General features: G+C 36.5%; 1 protein-coding gene across 1 annotated transcript in view; it reads left to right on the forward strand.

The window, feature by feature from the left end:
- Window positions 1-19851, forward strand: part of ABCA12 (ATP binding cassette subfamily A member 12) — a 171199-nt gene that overhangs the window by 94724 nt on the left and 56624 nt on the right. Inside the window, exons 12-22 of the mRNA XM_054723042.1 lie at window positions 1573-1829; window positions 2479-2591; window positions 3832-3956; window positions 5790-5963; window positions 8954-9118; window positions 9437-9647; window positions 10631-10770; window positions 13799-13918; window positions 15193-15283; window positions 17435-17614; window positions 18212-18527. Of these exons, the coding sequence (XP_054579017.1) occupies window positions 1573-1829; window positions 2479-2591; window positions 3832-3956; window positions 5790-5963; window positions 8954-9118; window positions 9437-9647; window positions 10631-10770; window positions 13799-13918; window positions 15193-15283; window positions 17435-17614; window positions 18212-18527 (1892 nt within the window). The remainder of the gene's footprint in view (window positions 1-1572; window positions 1830-2478; window positions 2592-3831; window positions 3957-5789; window positions 5964-8953; window positions 9119-9436; window positions 9648-10630; window positions 10771-13798; window positions 13919-15192; window positions 15284-17434; window positions 17615-18211; window positions 18528-19851) is intronic.

The following is a 19851-nucleotide window of genomic DNA, read 5'->3' on the forward strand; positions in this document are numbered from 1 at the left end:
TCTTTCAGGTGGTGCTCCCAATTATTTGACTTTTTAAAAGGAATAGCTCTAGGGTAGCTTCCAAGCACAATAGAACTGGCTTGCCTGGAGGCATAATTTTTTCCTCCAGGAAGTATGATTTGGGGATATATCCTCAAAAATGAGCTGAGTGTAGTGAACTTCATTGAATATAGGTGACAAGACAGGAAATTAGTTGATTTCCACTTTTCTTCTTTTCTTATACATGCAGGATTTTAACCTCTTTAAAACACTTTTGTCCCATAGAACAAATGGACCTAGTTTTCCTCAATAGATAAAAGGGTAAAAGATAATGTCGATACCAATGCAGACACTTCTCAAAACCAAGGTGTATTTCAGTCCATATTTTAAATGCAGTCTTATTAAAATGCATGTGATTCTCAGGCTGCGGTTAAAAAGGCATTTTCTTGTCCATTATTGTGTGTTTTTTATGGTGCTAAAATACACATAACATAAAATTTACCACCTTAACCAATTTTAACTGTACAGTTCAGTCTTGTTAAATGCCTCCACGTCATTGTGCAATCATCTCCAGAATTCTTTCCATCTTGCAAAAAACTGAAACTGTACCCATTAAACAACTCCACATCTCTCTCTCCCCCTAGTCCCTGGAAACTCATAATTCTACTTTCTGTCACTATGAATTTTACTACTCTAGGTAACTTATGTAAGTAGAATCATCTGTAATTATCTTTCTGTGACTGGCTTACTTCATTTGGTATAATGTCCTCAAGGCTCATCCATGTTGTAGCATGTTTCAGAATTTCTTTTCTTGTTAAGACTGGATAATATTCCATTGTATGTATATACCACATATGTTTTATCCATTCATCTGGCAGTGGACACTTGGACTACTTCGAGCTCTTGGCTATTGTGAATAATGCTGCCCTGAACTAATAGCTGTCCAAAATCCAACTTTCAATACTTTTGGGTATATACACAGAAGTAGATTATATGATAATTCTGTTTTTTTAATTTTTTGAGGAACCACCATATTGTTTTCCATACTGCATTATTTTACCTTCCCACAAGCAGTGCACAAGTACTCTAATTTCTCCATATTCTTGTCAACACTTGTTATTTTCTGTTTTTGTTTTTGTTTTGTTTTGTTTCGGGGGATTTAAAAAAAATAGTAGCCATCTTAACGGGTGTGAGGAAGAAAGACTTTTTAAAGTTCCAAACCAAACTTGCTTTGCTATCTTCCCTTACCTGTGATTTAACATACAAACTGAAATATAAAATTTAAATATTTGTGGTTTAAATGGATAAAGCTAAATGACATCTTTTTAAACTGTGACTCTACAAGATACTAGTATTAATTCAGTTGGGAAACATAGGTCTGATAGGTTCAAAAGTTTTACAAAATTCTTAAGAGAACAATAAATTTACATGAGAGAAAATAGTGCTTTGTGGAAAAACTGTGCTAAATGCCAACTAACTAACCACATGTAACTTTTTTTTTAAGTCAGTCACTTTTAGTTGCTTGTTATCAACTACCAAGTGTTTAGGATAATGTGACTGATCTATTTGCCACTCTTTCCCCTTTCTGAAAAGGTGTCTCAGCTTCGAAACTTGACCGAACTTCTTTGTGAGCCTGAAACTTTCAGTTCAGTGGAGAAAATGTGCCAGCTCTCTGGCATGAGCTTTAGAAGCCTGTGTGAAGAGAGTGCGTTCCATGTGCAGCTCCTCGAAGCAGCAGAGCTTGGCACCGAAATAGCCACCAGCTTACTATACCAGGACAACATCATATCTAAAAATCTGAAGGACCTGCTTACTGGGGATTCAATCAAAATTAATTTAAATATGGATCAGTAAGTTTTTCCATTGTCTTCCTCCTTTGTGAAATCTCTTCTCAAATTATTATTATTACTAGAGGCCTGGTGCATGAAATTCATGCACGGGGGGCTCCCCTCAGCCCAGCCTGCACCCTCTCCAATCTGGGACCCCTTGGGGGATGTCCGACTGCCGGTTTAGGCCCAATCACCTGCAGTCGGACATCCCTCTCACAATCCAGGACCACTGGCTCCTAACTGCTCATGTGCCTGCCTGCCTGATCGCCCCCAACTGACCCTCCCTGCGAGCCTGGCCGCCCCACACAGCCTGCTGTTTGGTTGTCTGTCCAGTTGTTTTGGTCATGATGGCCCCTGGATTTTTATATATTAGGATTAGTCCTCACTTGAGGATATTTTTTCCCATTGATTTTTTTTAGAATGGAAGGGAGGGAGGAGGGGGAGAGAAACATTGATGTGAGAGGCACATCCATTAGTTGCCTCCCACACATGCCCCCTGGGGCTGGGGGTCAAACCTGCAACTGCAGTACATGCCCTTGACTGAGAATCGAAACCACAACCCTTCCTTTCAAGGGCTGACACTCTAACCACTGGGCAAAACTGGCCAGGGTCATTCTCAATTTATTGAAATGCCTAGTCCGATTTTTTCTTCTTTTATGTTCTGTTCCAGGTTTCTAGAACAAGCGTTGCAAATGAATTACTTGGAAAATATTACACGATTAATACCGGCCATAGAAGCCACACTGCATGTCAATAACAGTGCAGACACTTCCGAAAAACCAGGTGTGTCCTCATCCACATGTAAATGCTGTCTTATGAGAATGCATGTTTTTCTTATGCTGCAGTTTAAGAAAGCCTTTTTTGAAGTTCCCTACAGAACCTTCTTTGTAGCTGCTCTTTCATATTAGAAACCTGAAGCTTTCAAATATGGTTACTCAACTAAAGTAAAAACACAGAAAAAGCTAGCAGAGAATGAAACAGGGAAATCTGATTTCACAGTGAAAAGGTCTCCAAACATTTAACTAGTTAGACCATTTATTTATCTTTTGTTTCTCTGATATATCAAAGTACATTAGATAGTCCATTGAGAAAGCTAGGATGAAATTTATTTACTTCCGTAAGAATAATATGATTTAAAAACTAAAATGGATGCACTGCTCTCTACAGAAATCTCAATTCAGAACCTCCTGTTAGTATTCTGAGCACGATGCATCATGCAATATGCTTCTCCTTTGCATAATACCTCAATACTGAAAAGAAAGGCATTCAGAATTTTGGACAACAGGCAGCAAAATTGGAAGGGCACTAAGTCCAAAAATAAAGACAGAGTATTTGCATGAGGGATACTTCATAAAGAAGTCGAAAGGCATTTGCAGAATGGAGATCACCATCTGCCAAAGTAAAGTCAAAATACTATGCATTAAATGACCCAGATATGAAATAATTATAATAGCTGTCCTAAAAAGGTTTGAAGTGAAACACAATCTATTTAAAAGTGAGGTAATGATTGTGAAAACTCTTTATAAACTGCAGGGTGCTGGGCAAAGTTAAGGGAAAATGCCCTGTGCCCTGTGGCCTTGTGTTGTGGATTTAACAAACCTTGCCCTAAGTTGACAATATTATATGATTCGAGGTTCACAAGTATTTTAAATTTGTGTGATGCTTTAAATCAAATAGAGGGATGTATATTTAGTGCACTATGTGATCAGAAACAGAGAGGAAACCATATATTCTTTTAATGAATCTTGAATTATTCCTGGGACTAGGGGGAGAGACTCTACAGAACACAGAGGAATCTGTTACCGTAGGTTAATGATATCATAATTAGAAACAAGTCTAAGTCAGATAGAGATACACCCTAAAGATGCAAATTTTGCCCAAACTGGGAGAAATCTGTTCCTCGCACAAGGCATATATGTTGAATATATGTTTTAGTCAAGAAGGTTTCTCTGTGTTGGTATAACTAACAAAATTACATTGCAATCATCAGAGTTTTTTTTTTTCCTTTTTTCCCCCCTTGCAGGTCAGTTAATAGAAATGTTTAAAAATGTTGAAGAGCTGAAAGAAGAACTAAGGAGAAGGACAGGAATGTCCAATAGGAGTATCGACAATTTGCTGGCCATTCCTATTCCGGATAACAGAGCTGAGGTGGGGTATGATGTATCTGTACTTATATCCAGTTTCTAAAAGTCTCAGTAGTATTTAATATTTGTTGAACATTTGTCAGTAAAATACTGAGTAGTTGAATGTAAATCTGGTGAATTTTCCATGCAAGTGATAAAATTAGAGGCCTATCTTAAGTGAAGATGAAGAAAAATCCTGAAGCAAGAATATTATCACTTTCTGTTCCTTTCCCTCTGATCTTTTCCTTCCTCTTACCTCCTTGTTCCTTTCCTTTTCTTTGCCCCCAGATGGTTTTCTTAAATAATGGTGCCATCCATTCTTTAATATTCACTATCACACATTATCAAAGGTAACTTTGCATTATAATTTTCTATTATGATGGTATCAAAGTAAAGTTTCAGTAACCTAGTTAGGGGTCAAAAACAGAGAGACTAATTTGTAAAAATTAAAATAAAAGTAAATATTTGTACTTAAAAGTCCCAAGATAAGATGTAGTATATAACATAGATATGGGCAAAGGAAGTTTGTGTAGGTTTATGAGTGTAGTAAACATTTTTTTTGGTGTGAAAATGAATAATGTCATTTACTCATAGGCTGGTAATAGGGTTTTCCACTTGAAATCTCTTATCTTTTATCCCCTTTTCAAGTCCATTGTCTGGAAGCGTCATAGAAATTTTCCAAAAGAGCTGCAGAGCTTACGGCTTCATCCATTCCAAACTCACGTGTGACAGAGTGTGTCATTTCTAAGCACAGCCCAGCCATCCTCCAATATTGGATAATGTCTTTTTAAAAAGCCTATAAACGCTGCCTTTGGATAGTATTTATGTTTACTTGTGTCATATTAATTGGTTACCCAATACAAACATTAGAACTGCTTTGCCTGCACTTTTTCCTCTTGATTGAGCAAATAATTTTCATTCACCTTTTCCCTTTGATCTCACCTCTTGCTCATTTGATCCTAACACCTGATTTCAGCAATCGTGTTTTGGGCTTCTGAAGAGCAGTTTCATTTTAATACATTAAAGCATGTAAATGGAGAGCATGCATGTTATTGCTTTCAAAAGGAAGGAGGGACACATTTCCCTAATCTGGAATTTCATAAACTTTTCTCTTTATTTCATTTTGGTGGCAATAGAGATGACTCCTTATTTCTCATATTAACATCTCACTTTTCACACCAGCATTGCTGTCCATGATGACAAGAGTTCATTGTACAAGATTATAACTTTCAATAATTATAAAAATAAAATGCAATTTGAATAAACTAAGGTTAAAATTTAAAGGCAGCATGGATCTTAACCTAGTATTTTCCCCAAACTTACTCCAAATCAATTATTTTCTTGGTGCCATCATTCTCCCAGGTGTTCAAGCAATAAATCATCATAGACCCATCTCTGTCTCTTTTCACATCTTATTCCTTAAGCTTTCCAGTGAACTGTGGACTTGCTGTAGTTTTATTGATAGTTATTAGTGCTTTATATAAGTATTTGCTTTTGAGGATAATGTCATATTTTAAAAAATATGTTCCCTACTCTGCAACCCTTTTCTTTTTTTAATTTTTATATTTTTATTGATTTCAGTGAGGAAGGGGGAGGGAAAGAAAGATAGAAACATCAATGAAGAGAGAGAATCATTGATCGGCTGCCTCTTGCATGCCCCATACTGGGGACCGAGCCTGCAACCGGAAATCGAACCGTGATCATCTGATTCATAGGTCGATGCTCAACCACTGTGCTACTCTCGCTGGGCTGTCATGTTTTGTAATGAAGACTAAGAGTATAAGAAAAACCGCTCAAAATGGACAGATGGCTCTCAAAGGGTTCACAGCTAAAATCTTTTTCTTCCTCCAACTTGCAGATTATTTCTCGTGTGTTCTGGTTGCATTCTTGTGGTGCTAATGGGACCAATCCCAAACTGGAAGATGCGATGAAGGAATTCTGCAGCCTGCCTCTTCCAGAGAGATCCCGCCAGTCTTACCTCATCGGGCTCACTCTGCTGCACTATTTAGACATTTACAACTTCACATACAAGGCAAGTTGCTGTTGATGAAATATTTTTATATTCATACTTCAGTATAAAAATATTTGATTACACATGCATGCTCTTTGATACTGTTAGGAATGAAATTCATTTATATAGCTTGTGAAATTATAGCTTTATGTTAGAGTGAAATGGGACCTTAGAGATCAAATATGGCAAATTTGCACATTTATAGATGAGGAAATGAATATTATTACCTCATTAACTCTTAGTTTGTGTATCCAAGACCAGGAATTAAGTTTAATATATACTATATTAATGTGTGAAGTACAAATGCTATAATTTTTTACAGTGAATAAGCATTAATTTGATAAGATAAAAATAAAAACTAGAACAGTTATTTTTTTCAAGTAAAAGAATAAGGGATTTTTTGGTATGTTTTAAAAAAAAAATTAGTGTTTTCCTCATCGGTTTAGAAAGACGCTACCATTAGTCATTCAGTAGAACAAAACAAATGGTCGTTATTAGGGCTTAGTAAAGGCAGCAATGACTCCATCTTGCAATAAGTGGATGCTTTATAAGTACTCATTTAATAAATAAAAAAACTGAAAGAAAATTTAAACTTAAAAAACTTAAGCCCTTTGATCACCCAAATCTAGAGTAAGTAAAAAATATTTATATGTTATTGAAAACACTGGGAAAAAATGTCCCACTCTTTTGGTGAGAAAAACCAAAAGCAACAGAGCTGACTTATATTGTTGAAACATAGCAAAGTCTACTTATAAATAATCCTTTTCTGAATGATCACTATCCCACACCTATATTCTGCAATGATCTCTTTTCTGGCCTCCCTGCTGCCACACTTACCCCACTCCCCCACCCCCACCCCCACCATCCCTAAGCAGCCAGAATGATCCTTTTAAAACTGAGTTAAATTATGTCACACCTGTGTTCAACCTTCCAGCGGCTCCCCATTTTATTCAAGTAACCCCCCCCCCCCCGCCCCAAGCCCTACAAGGGCCCCATAATCTGTACAACCCCTCTCCATCTCTAAAGTTCTGTTTCCTACTTGGCTACTCCCTGGCACAATATAAATGGCACAGGGCTGCTATGTGGCACGGCTGAGTGAGGCCCCCTTCACATGATTTGCAGGGCTGTTTGTCTTACTCAACACTGACCTCAGTAAGGCCTACACTGACCTCCCTATTTAAGATGCAACCAACCTCACCTACAGCACTCTCAGATCTCCTTTTCTTGCTCTATTTGTTTTCTATTGCCCTTCCAGAATAATACTATATCTTTTATTTAATATTTATTTTTATTATTTATTTTTTGTCTAACCCCCCCCCCCCCCAGGATATAAGCTCCATAGGTACTCTTTGTTCACCGAAACATCTCAAATGCCAAGAACAGTGCCTGGCCCATAGAAAAAATTCAGAAAATACCCCCTAACTAAACAAATGGTTATTTTTACATAAACTATAACCTCACATCCATATGAAGTGATATAATTAATTTTGTTCATCTAGAATTTTCATCTTTATTTTATTATGCCTCTGCAGGGAAGATATCAAATCAAACATTTCTTGTTGAGTCCAGTAATTAAACATGTGCATTTGACAAGCTGAAGACCATACCTAATTCTTTTGCAAACAAAAGTAATAAAAACAAAATTAATAAAAAAATTTCTCATCATTAGTCATGTTACTTTAAACTAGGAATGACTAGACTTTTGATTCTACTTTAGAAAAATCTGATGGCAGTTAGTAGCTGTGCTATGGAGGCAGCTATGTCTTCATGATATCTTTCCAACTGAATCTTGTGCTCATAATGGTGGTTTATTTCTCCCTTGGACCTGCCAAGAGTTTTCCTTCCTAATGGACCTCACATGTCCCCCCGCTCCCTACCCCCGAGTCTATAACCTTCTTCTCCTTATTGTTTTATTATTTGTTCTTTCTCTTCTTTGGGATTCTATCTTGGAAAGACCCCCTTTTATTTCTTAGCTAAAATCTAGCTCATCATATTCCCCAGCCTTTTGTTTGTTGACTTATTTGATACTGTTTTTCCTCTTAGACCAAAGCTCTCTTATTGGAAAGAGGATGCCAATTTGTGCACCACTGTACACCCATCACCTTGCCCAGTGCTGGGAACGTAGTAGGCATTCAGTTAATGTTTGTTTAATAAATAAATGAATGAGAGGATAAAATGACTTTAAATTTTTGAAATATTTTCAGTGTTGTTGTTTTTCTGCAGTAGAAATGCATTGTGTGATTCTGATTAAGCCTGATAAAGCACATGAGCTTTTGGACAGTTTTCTGCTTTTCAGGCGCACATTACATGATATTGAGCAATAGTATACATGAAGAATTATGTAATTGATATTTACCTTACTTTTTAAATGATTTTTGGGGAAACTTTATTAAGGATTATTTAGATAGCATAAAATTCACTCGAGTATACAATTAAATGTTTTTAGTAAATATTAAAAATTGTGCAATTATTAACACAATCTAATTATAGAACATTTCCATCAATTCCAAAAGAAACCGGTGTCCATTTGCAGTCACTTCTCATTTTGACCTTTAGCCCAAGATTTTCCTCTTTTTTTTTTTAGATCTTTTAATAGAAATTGAATTATACAATACGTGGTCTTTGTGTCTGGCTCTTTGCACTTAGTGTTATATTTTTTAGTTCCATACATGTTGTAACATATGTCAGTATTTCACTTTAAATTGTCAAATAGTATTCCAATTTAAGGCCATATGTTTTATCCATTCATTTGGATTGTTTCCACCTGTTGGCTATTGTGAGTAATGCTGCAATGAATGTTCAAAGCTTTGTGTGGACATGTGTTTTCATTTCTCTCAGGTAAATACCTGGGAATGGAATTGCTGGATTGTATGGTATATTTATGTTTAACCATTTAATAAACTTCCAAAATGTTTTCCTAAGTTCCTGTCCCTTTTAATATTCTCACCAACAGTGTGTGAAGGTTCCAGTTTCTCCGCATAAATAATTTATTTTTATTCTGTTTCTGTTAGGTGATTTTCCCTAGGGAAGATCAAAAGCCAGTAGAAAAGATGATAGAACTCTTCATAAAGCTAAAAGGCATTCTCAACCAGCTGGCTTCCGGCACCCGTCCGCTGCTCAGCAAAATGAGGTCCCTGAAGCAAATGCATCTGCCCAGAAGTGTCCCCTTAACGCAGGTAGAAAAGCCACCCCGTAATGTCAGAAAGTTCCTTTTGCCACATTAACGTTTATTTGAAATTGGTTATAATACATTGTTATAAATAAAGTATACTACAAAAAATCTCCTACAGGAAAACTCTTCTACTCCAGCAAAAATTTTGGTCACTTAAATTGGTGAAGTTTAAAATTCAGCATTTACATTTGGGATGCACGTTTTAAAACAATTATGGAAACTATAAGAATACTCTACGTTTGGCCAGGTTTTCTTTTTTATTGTTCTCAATAACACTTATAGCTCATATAATATTCATAAATCATGGATTTTGATCTCACAGGCAATGTACAGAAGCAACCGGATGAGCACAGCTCAAGGGTCATTTAGTACCATCTCCCAAGCGTTGTGTTCCCAAGGAATCACCACTGAATACTTAACCGCCTTGCTGCCCTCCTCCCAGAGGCAAAAAGGCAACCACACCAAAGACTTTTTGACTTATAAATTAAGTAAAGAGGAAATTGCTGAAAAATATGGAATTCCCACACATACCAGTGAGTATACCTCAAAATCAGCATGGTAATGTCTCCTAACAACATTGTCTACTATATCTTACCCTTTTGTAATAAATGGTTAATTTTCTCCAAGTATAAAAAGAAAACATTTGTACAGCACTTATCACATGTCAAGCATGTTATGTATATTAACTCATTCATTCTTCACAACCATCCTATGAGATGTGCATGATTGTATCTCCATCTTAGTAAGGGGATGGGAGGCACAAAAAGATGAAGGAATCTGGTCATAGTCACCCAACTTTTAAATATCAGAGTTGTGATTTGAGCCCAGGTGTCTGCTGCAAAGTCTAGTCACTAAATCACAACACGAAGAATTTGTCAGTCATACTTATATCTTCCTTGACAATAGATAACACAAAAAACACACACCTTAAATATGCTCAGTCCATATTTTTTCTTAACGTTCTAGAACTAGAAACTAACATCAGCATATAGGAGGAGTTCCAGGAATGCAGCAGAAGTATGAACATTTAGTGGTGCATCAAAGTTATTTACTTGATCTATAAACTTTGAGATGCAAAACACGATCAAATAATATACTATAGATGTTTAGTATAGCAATTGTATTGACTCATTCACTCCTCTTTTTATTCATTCAACAAACATTTATTAAATAGCTCTTATGTATCTGGTACATTCTGAGTTAAAAAAAAAATATATATATATATAGAAATTAAGTGCTGGAGATGTTGATCTGTTGGAAGCAGTTTTGAAATGTGATTTTCAACCTTGCTAACTCCTCTTGGCAAAACGCCATCACTTCTTGTGGGCTTGTTTATTGGGTTAGACTTTTACACCTAAAAAAGATTTGTTACTATGCTTTCTAACTTTGATATTAAATGCCTCACATCTGTTGTTAGTGCTAAGGCATGTATTTTTTGGTGTGATAAAAGTCTCAATTTGCCATCAGGGAATAGATTTGAAATACAAATACTAAAATGTTTTATTCTTCTTTTCAGCACCCTTTTGCTTCTCCCTTTATAAAGACATCATTAACATGCCCGCTGGACCTGTGATTTGGGCTTTCTTGAAACCTATGTTGTTGGGAAAGATTTTGTATGCACCATATACTCCAGTCACAAGGGCAATAATGGAAAAGGTTTGACCATTATAAATCAAAGTTTCTATTGTGCATATTAAAATGATTTTTAAAGTAGCCAACTTCCAAATTTACTCTAGCTGACTCAGATTTCTTTATATCTTATGTGGCTTTCTGAAGCTATTAACAGTTCTCTACTTCTGCTCTGTATATGTGCAAACAATGTAGATTGTGTAGTAGTTCTTTGAAGAGAATGTACCATGTTGATGCTTGAGAATGAGGCTACTTAAAGCAAGGCCTCAGATTTTTCTATTTATCTCCCAAAGTAGAATTATTTTTCTATAACTCTGTCTGACTTTCAAAGTATGTAAAAAAGAATGGCACTAGAAAAAATAATATTGAGCCATTATATAACCCATTTAAACAAAAAGAATCCCTAAATTATAGACTCTTGACTTCTTATTTGGTTGTACAATTTAACATCTTACCTTATAATAGACAAATATGCAAATTGACCGCACCTTTGCTATGCCCAAGCCACGCCCACCAAACAAGCCACGCCCACCAAACACGCCCACTAGGAAACCGTTGCAGGGATGTTGGGATGTGGCAGAGCCCAAGGCCGGGAAAGCCTCGGGCGGAGGCTTTCCCGGCCTTGGGCACCAGCGGGAAGCCTGCACGGATCGAAGGAAACCACTGGGGGTCGGCTCCTGTGATCGGTAGCAGGGATGCTGGGTGCGGCCGAGCCCAAGGCCACCGCCCGGGGCCAAGCCCCGACCCTGAAAGAAGGCAGAAGGCGGTGGCCACAGCCAAGATCTGGGTCCCAGGTGCCGGCAGAAAACTGGTGCAGGCAGCCAGGTGAATGAAGGTCTATTGCACGAATCTTCGTGCAAACGGGCTACTAGTCTTATATAAGAGGTAGATGTTGAGAAAGACAACATTATTAATAGTAGTTATACTTATCTAATTTAACCATAATAGTATTTCCCTCTCATTTTTAAAATTGGCTTTAATGATTTGAATTATAAACTTAATACTTTTTTATTTTAATACTCACCTGAGGATATTTTTCCCATTGATTTTTAGACAGAGTGAAAGTGGAGGGATAAGGGGAGAAAAGAGAGAAACATAGACATGAGAGACACATCATTGGTTGCTTCCTGCTTGTGCCCCCTGACTGGGGCCAGGCCGAGGTACAAATCTGCAACCGAGGTACATGCCCTTGACTGGGAATCGAATCTGTGACCCTTTTGTCTGCTGATCGATGCTCTAACTACTGAGAAAACTGGCCAGGCAAAACTTAATACTTTTAAAATGATAGAATAAAAGTTAAAAAAAAATCTCTGTTTTTACCATTATTTGGTTATTAAACTAATAGAGGCCCAGTGCATAGATTCATGCACATTGAAAGGAAATTAATTAGAAGGTGGCCAGGGGCGTGGGACTGGGTGAGACAGGCTAGACATGCCCTGGAGCCAACCTCCTGTGGTCCCTCCCCTGGACAGCTGCACCTGGGGTGGCACTGGGGCTTGAATGGCATCTGCAGAGTGAGAGGGGTCCCTCCTGCAGGTGGGGTTCCTCAGCCTGGCCTGTGGGGATCAGATCAAAACCGGCAGTCCAACATCCCCCAGGGGGTCCTTGAGTGCGAGAGGGCACTCTGCAAAGTTGCTGTCGCTCAGCAGCTCCGGCATTGAGCGTCTGCCCCCTGGTGGTTAGTGCACGTCATACCTACTGGCCGGTTGGCTGGTTGTGTAGCGTTTTATATATATAGATAGTTTATGTGAATATAACATTATTTTAGGTCTATAGAAATGGACATGAGGGCATCACTGATTTCTAGAGTGTTCTTTGTTTTTATTGCATTACATTTTAATACCTTACTTGCTGTATTGACTATACATTTGTACCTAATTTTGTAACAATTAAGTTATTATATGCTTATTTTCTAGTGCTGTCTCTTTCATTCTTTCCTTTCTGCTTGGTTCTCACCTTTTCTTTTTGTCCTTCCTTATTCCACTCTTTCTTCCATGTAAACTAATGAATGTTAAAATTCAAGGATATACCTTTCTAATAATTTATGCACATTTCTCTCATCCTCTATAAATTATTAAACTATATATATTCATATGCAGAGTTCTTTGGTCATTGTTTGCATTATTAAAATTAGGTAGCATTATAATACTTTGCTCATACAACAATACCTTGTGGAAATTCTTCCACTCAATAGGTATAGACTAATTCATTCCTTTTGAAGATTGAAAATTTTTATACCATAGAGGTTTTCATACCATCAAGAGTTTACTTTCGATTTTTGCTAATGTAAGCAATGTGGAAATAAATACTCTTGTGCATATGATTTTACACAATGGTATTTTTATTTCAGTGAGATGAATGTTCAAAATTGAAAGATTGAAGGGTATTATATTTTATTTTAATAACTAATGTCAGATTGCTTTAAAAACACACATGCCTGTAACATCTGTTTCCACCAGCAATATATGACTCTATCCTCTTCCTTTATCTTTGAACTTTACTGTTTCTTTAACAGTAAACTTAAGTGTATCATTTGTAAAGTTAATAACTTGTGAGAATTGCAGAAAACATGGTTTCATTTGGCTACAATTCCATTATGGGAATGAAGCGAACCCTAAATTTACCAGAATTTTTATTAGTAATCTTAACCCTATAAAAGCTGCCATTCAAAAACCTTTGACAAGCCCAGCTGGTGTGGCTCGGTGGTTGAGCATAGATCTATGAACTAGGAGGTCATGGTTCGATTCCTGGTCAGAGCACATGGCATATGCCTGGGTTGTGGACTCGACCTCTAGAGAGGGCCGTGCAGGAAGCAGCCAATCAATGATTTTCTCTTATCATTGTTGTTTCTATCTCTCCCTCTCCCTTCCTCTGTAAAATCAATAAAAATATATATTAAAAAAATAAAAAGCTTTGACCATGTGGGAAATTCTGACAATGTTTTTTACCTTTTAGAAGTGTTCCTTGAAGTTATGTAACAAAACCTTAAGAGACCTTTATGAAATCTAGGACAAATACTAATAAACCATATCTGTTTTTATTTTTTGTCTTTCAGTCTAATGTAACTCTGAGGCAGCTGGCAGAATTAAGAGAAAAATCTCAGGAGTGGATGAACCAGTCACCACTTTTCATGAATTCTTTCCACCTGTTAAACCAGACGATTCCAATGCTCCAGGTAGGAGATGGTCCTGCCACTCACTTTCCTATGTCTTATAATTCTTTGAGATTTTAATCACCTTCACTATGGGAATGGTAAGATAGGGACTTAGTATCCATATTCAACAGATTAAAATTGCTTCTCCTTCAGAGTGTGGGTCTGAGACAGGATAACAGATCTGTCACTCATGTTCATAACCATCCTCACCTCTTAAATTGCACCTTGTCTGTAATTCAGAGATAAGCCATCTTACAGTGATCTGGAGGCTATAGCTAGTGGTGTAAATCTGTTTCCCCAAAATAAAATGCTATAAACTCTAGTTAAAATATGCCTATTTATTTATTTTTCTACTTTAAAGTGTGCTTTGCTATTTTAACAGAAGCAGGTTTCCTAAAATACTAATACACTGGAGAAGAATGTTAAATTTGGGGAGTTCTTTGGTTAAAACACATGACACTCTAGGTTAAAGATTTGACAATGCAATTCAAATACAGTGACGCCTGGTTGAAAAGTATAATTTGCTATTCTTATGAGAGATGCATGATATTTTCAAGATGATGCAAATAATATGGGGAAATGTTTCAATCACACACAGAGCTATTGATAATTAGAGTTCAAGCATCAGAGTTAGATAAGTTATCAATTGAAGAAGAGAATGGATGTAATTTAAAGTTTTATTATCAGTTTATTTTTTTCATGTTCAGTTATTAGAGTATAAAAAATTATAATAATTTACATTAGACTTTTCTGATGAGTCATTCATCCCTACTTTACAGAAAAGGAACTAGAAGGTGGAAAGGACTGAGTGCCTGCTGAAAGCTTCACAGCTAGAAAGTAGAACTAATACACAAATGAGTTGTGATGTCAAATTCCATGTAGACAACCCAATTTTTTAACTGTTTTTGTTTGTTTCAGCTTGATAAAATTTAACTATGAACCATCAAAATTTTGTATATCATATGTTAAAAACAAATGCAAATTAGTTAGCTATGGAAAAAGGATTTCTAAATTAAACATAATTTCCTAATGTTGATGATTATGGTCATATCTGGCCATGTTAGCATGCTAACCAATTTGTGACTACAGACAAGCAAAAGCCCAGCCATTCAGTTCATTACCAGCCACATACCTTCTCTTCCTTTCTCAAGAATGTCTATGTGAGCCTTTGCAACATGGTGCATTCATAGTGCACATGGTGGTTGCTTCATTTCACAGCGGATGTTATTAGAGAGATGGTGATTAATAATGTTTTCCTCTTATACTAAAACCGGTTCCCTGTCATTATTTGTTAGAATACACTAAGGAATCCCTTTGTGCAAGTTTTTATAAAATTCTCCGTGGGACTTGATGCCGTTGAACTATTGAAACAGATAGATGAACTCGGTGAGTCCATATTCACAAAACGTTTACTCACTCGTCATGTCAGAAATGTGAAAATCATTGCCCCTATGAGACATTCCTTTCTTTTTTTCTTTTAATTGGTTTTTAGCTAGTTTTTCTAAGGAAAGTAAGATCCTGGATATATGTTTATCATATTCCCCAATAGTTGTACCATTATAAGTAGTAATTATACCTGTGGTTAGTTTCACTAATTATAAGGCTATATATTCCATGTAAATGCAGCTTTTTGTAAAATCACAGATAGGTTGGTGGGTTGTTAAAAATAAGAAGACACTTTTTATTTTTTTGTAGCTTAATGAAAAGCAAGTCCTTAAGGACAAAGGAAGATGAACTGATTTCTTTCTGGCTACATTTAACATTTTATCTCCACTAGCCTCAGTATCACTTTGACTAAACCAGAATGTAACTGGGAGAGGTTATAGAGTTGTCAGAAGCAAAACAAAGGCAATGCAGAGACTCAAAAGAAAATACTAAACCTAAATCAGTAGTCAGGTTGGATCCTCCTTTCATGATCATTTAAAAGGAACAGCTGAAGAAGATCAAAGGAAACCATCTGAACTCATGCACTCTCTCTGCCACATCCCCACCTTCAACCTGAGGGATGCAAGACATCTAATTTAGTCTGATTTGCTGTTGCTATGCAACCATGGGTATGAAGAAGGGATTGAGAGTATCAGAATTTGGCAGCAGAAGGGAAAATACCCCATCTTCCTCCTTGGAGCAAGAGGGACATAGTGTCTTAGGTTACAAACCACTGGGGAGGAATTATGCCTACATTTGTATTGCACTTTGTATATAATTGTATTCACTTTATTATATCCAGCCTAGTTTGATTAAAGAAAGATACTAGTGGATTTATTCTCTAAAAGTATCATTTGGGTAAGGAACCAAAATATCATGAATGTACTATAAAGTTCCTATATAAATTTTATTATTCCTAACTTTAGATAGAGATATCATTTTTAGAATTTAAAAATGGCTAAAATGAATATAGCAATTGATATCTATAGCTGTATATGTTGTGTATGTAGCTTAGTATCTAAGGCACTGTATAGTTTGAATTTGGGGATCACTAACCCTCATAGCTCTTCTTTGACTCTATCTACCAGCATTCTTAAAGAATCCTTGGTGTTGTGTTGATTTCCAATGACCACTGGAGGCCACTGTTCAACCACAATTTTACCCCTCCCCCACCAACATAGGTATCAAGCAAAATATTTCCCTTTAAATTCCAATGAGAAATTCATTTAATCATTTAAGAAGTTGCCTTCTGTGAGAACTTTAATCTTACACTGGACAATGGAAGAGACCTGTTTGGTTCTATGAGGAGGAATTTATGATATTCACAGCCTCCTCAGTATTCATGATGAAGTCAGTGAAAATTTAATTGGCCAAGTGATTTATTGACTTATAATTTCATATTTGCTCTTTGTCTCAGTTGATTTCCTCATAAGAAATCATGAAATTGAAGAGAAATTAAATTCTCTATTTTCTAGAGTGATTACCTGCAATAAAATCTTGATCATTTTATCTAGATTACTATTAATACAGATATCAATAGAGATAACCCACATAGCTTTTAAATCAAACTATATTAGAAAGTTGCGTGTGGCTTAGATTCTCACAGTCTCCTAAGAAATGATTCTGTTGAACAACATGTTAAATAATATAATTGATTTGTTCTATACACATTCTGAATAGACTTTTTTTTGTTTAAATTATTACATTCCCATTCTCTAAACAAAGCAGGCATTACTGTTTATTTGAAAATTTCATCTCCTGTTTATAGTTTTCTTTCTAACTACATGTAGATAGATTTTTTAATTATTCACATTTAGCCATTGGTTATTTAAATTATAGCAGAATATACTTGTAACTTAGTTTGTATTGTTCTTTGAGCTTGGGTTTACTGCATTTGTAATTGAACATTGTCCTCAATGAATATGGACACATTTTCCTCAATGTAGGGTATTAGGTATCTTTAGAGTAAATTTTGCAACTTCCTATCATTTATTGTCTAGTTTAGTGTATACTTACCAAATCATTCTTTTGTCTCATAGTACTACTGGAAGAAACAACATTGTAATACAACATCATAACATGCTTTCTGTCTGTTTTGCTTTGCTTCTTCAGATATTCTAAGGCTGAAATTAGAGAACAGCATCGACCTCATTGATCATCTCAACACACTATCTTCCCTGACAGTAAATATTTCCTCCTGTGTATTATATGACCGCATTCAGGCAGCAGAAAGTGTAGATGAAATGGAGAGAGAGGCTGCAAGACTCTACAAAAGCAACGAACTCTTTGGAAGTAAGTGCTATTCAGCTAGAGTTTGAGTTTCTCTTTGTACTAAAATTGGCCAAATTCTTTCCTCACCTTTTTCATCCAGAACTCAGAAAAGTAGTCAGGGTGGTGGGGGCAGGGGGAGGGTACTGTCCACTCCAATCACTCCAATGTCCTTAGAAATAAGAACCTTTCATGAAGTCAACTCTCCTTCGTCAGAGGAACCTTCAACTTATATGTAATTTTGTTGATATGGTTAAAATTAAGACTGAAAAAGGATTCCATAGTTACAGGGTAAAGTTGAGTCAATCCTTATAATTAGTCAAGATTATTCATTGTGAGGTGTGTGTGTGTGTGTGTGTGTGTGTGTGATTTCAGTAACTGGCTTGGAGTGATATATTTAATCTGGCCACTTTGTTTGTGATTATATCTTTAAACTCTTGCTTTGAATCTCTCAGATTGTAACTCCTAATTAGCCATCTTCTCTGTAAATTGGGAGCCTGAACTTACTGTCATATTACTACTAAATTGCCTGTTTGGAAATCCCCTATGTGTACCTTCCAAACAAAGAATGATGTCAACCATAAACTAACCTTTCTGCTGTCGTTGCCATTTTATTTTTAGGTGTTATATTTAAGCTTCCTTCTAACACAAGCCAGTACCGAGGCTATGACTCTGACGATGTCTCTCTTCCTCCTGTCGTAAAATATACCATCCGCATGAGTCTCAAGACCTCACAGACCACACGAAACATAAGGACCAAGATTTGGGCCCCGGGGCCGCATAATTCTCCATCACACAACCAGATCTATGGCCGGGCTTTTGTCTACTTACAGGATAATATTGAAAGAGCAATCATTGAATTGCAGACTGGAAGAAACTCCCAGGAAATAGCAGTCCAGGTCCAAGCAATTCCTTACCCCTGCTACATGAAAGACAAGTAAGTCGGTGCACTTTCAGCCCTTGTTAATAATCCACCGCTTTTCTGAGAACTCATTTATGTCCATTCTTTCATACGTCTGAAGCAAAAGGGGAAATATTCACCAAACTTTTGTCAAATGCTTGTTTCTGGCACAGCTCTAACGTTACCAACAGGATGGGATTGATTTTACCAAATGATTCATGTTTTCTTTATCATAACTCAGCTTTCCAAGGACTTTGATTCCAGAATTCAGAGTATTGGGCTCCAGCCTTCAGTGCACGCACAGCTGCATGACTTCATATTACCCACTCTCTGCCAGTCTTACCTTTCTCTAGTCTGATGAGGGAGTTAAACAAGACAATCTTAAAATCCCTTCCAATTCTCATATTTAATTAAAAATATGTGCATGCATGGTCAATTGCATAGAAAGTTTTGATGGAACACATCATTGATCAACTCTCTAGATAAATAATGTGCTGCCTAAAACTATGTCATGTACCCTTAGTCCACTTGCTAGGAATCTTTAAAGTGGTTTTGCTGAATAAACAACAACAACAACAAAAACACATGTAAGTATCATGCTGTTAGACAATTGAATATGAATGTTCAAGAAATCTTCCAGTCGGGTAACACTAAATGGCTCCTCCACTCTGGCCATAGTAAAAAAAAAAAAAAAAAAATGGTTGGAGGACTAAGTGTTTTCAAGCTCATTCTCATACACAAAAGCTTGAGGCTGAATATTACTTTAAAGGAATTGTACACATTATTCAGCCAAGTTATTGCAATTTATATACAATACAGATGCTCTGAATGGTTTTTTCTTTCTCTGTATGGATGTATAGCTTCAAGAGCTACAGACTCGAAGAGGGTATGTAACTCTTTGTGCAGTTGTGATACAGCAGACAGGCAAGGGCTGGGTCAGTGGGTTGTCAAGGTGAGCTGCTTATTGTGAAGGCCAGGAAGGACTTTGCAGCCTGACCCACGAGTGAAATGCAATGGCTTGCAGTAATAGTAAAGACCTGTGGGTTCAATTAAATGAAAACTCTCCTCTATTTTCCTGCTTCCTTTTTCCCCCTTGTAAATCCCAGGTACATGGATATTTCATTTAAGACAAAAAGTAACTATACTTTGCATTCTATATGGGAGAATAATCATAATGCTTCACACGTACATATACTAATAAATTCTGTCACATACAAAGTACTTTTGCATATATTAGCTCATTTGTTCCTCCCAAGCAGGTATTATCAGCCATGCTTTCCAGATGAAAAAAATGAAAATTCACAAAGGTTATGTTATGTGTCCCAAGTTGTAGAGCTGGTACCCCACTAATCCTTAGATT

Source organism: Eptesicus fuscus, chromosome 11, assembly GCF_027574615.1.
Source record: "Eptesicus fuscus isolate TK198812 chromosome 11, DD_ASM_mEF_20220401, whole genome shotgun sequence".
Lineage (NCBI taxonomy): Eukaryota > Metazoa > Chordata > Mammalia > Chiroptera > Vespertilionidae > Eptesicus > Eptesicus fuscus.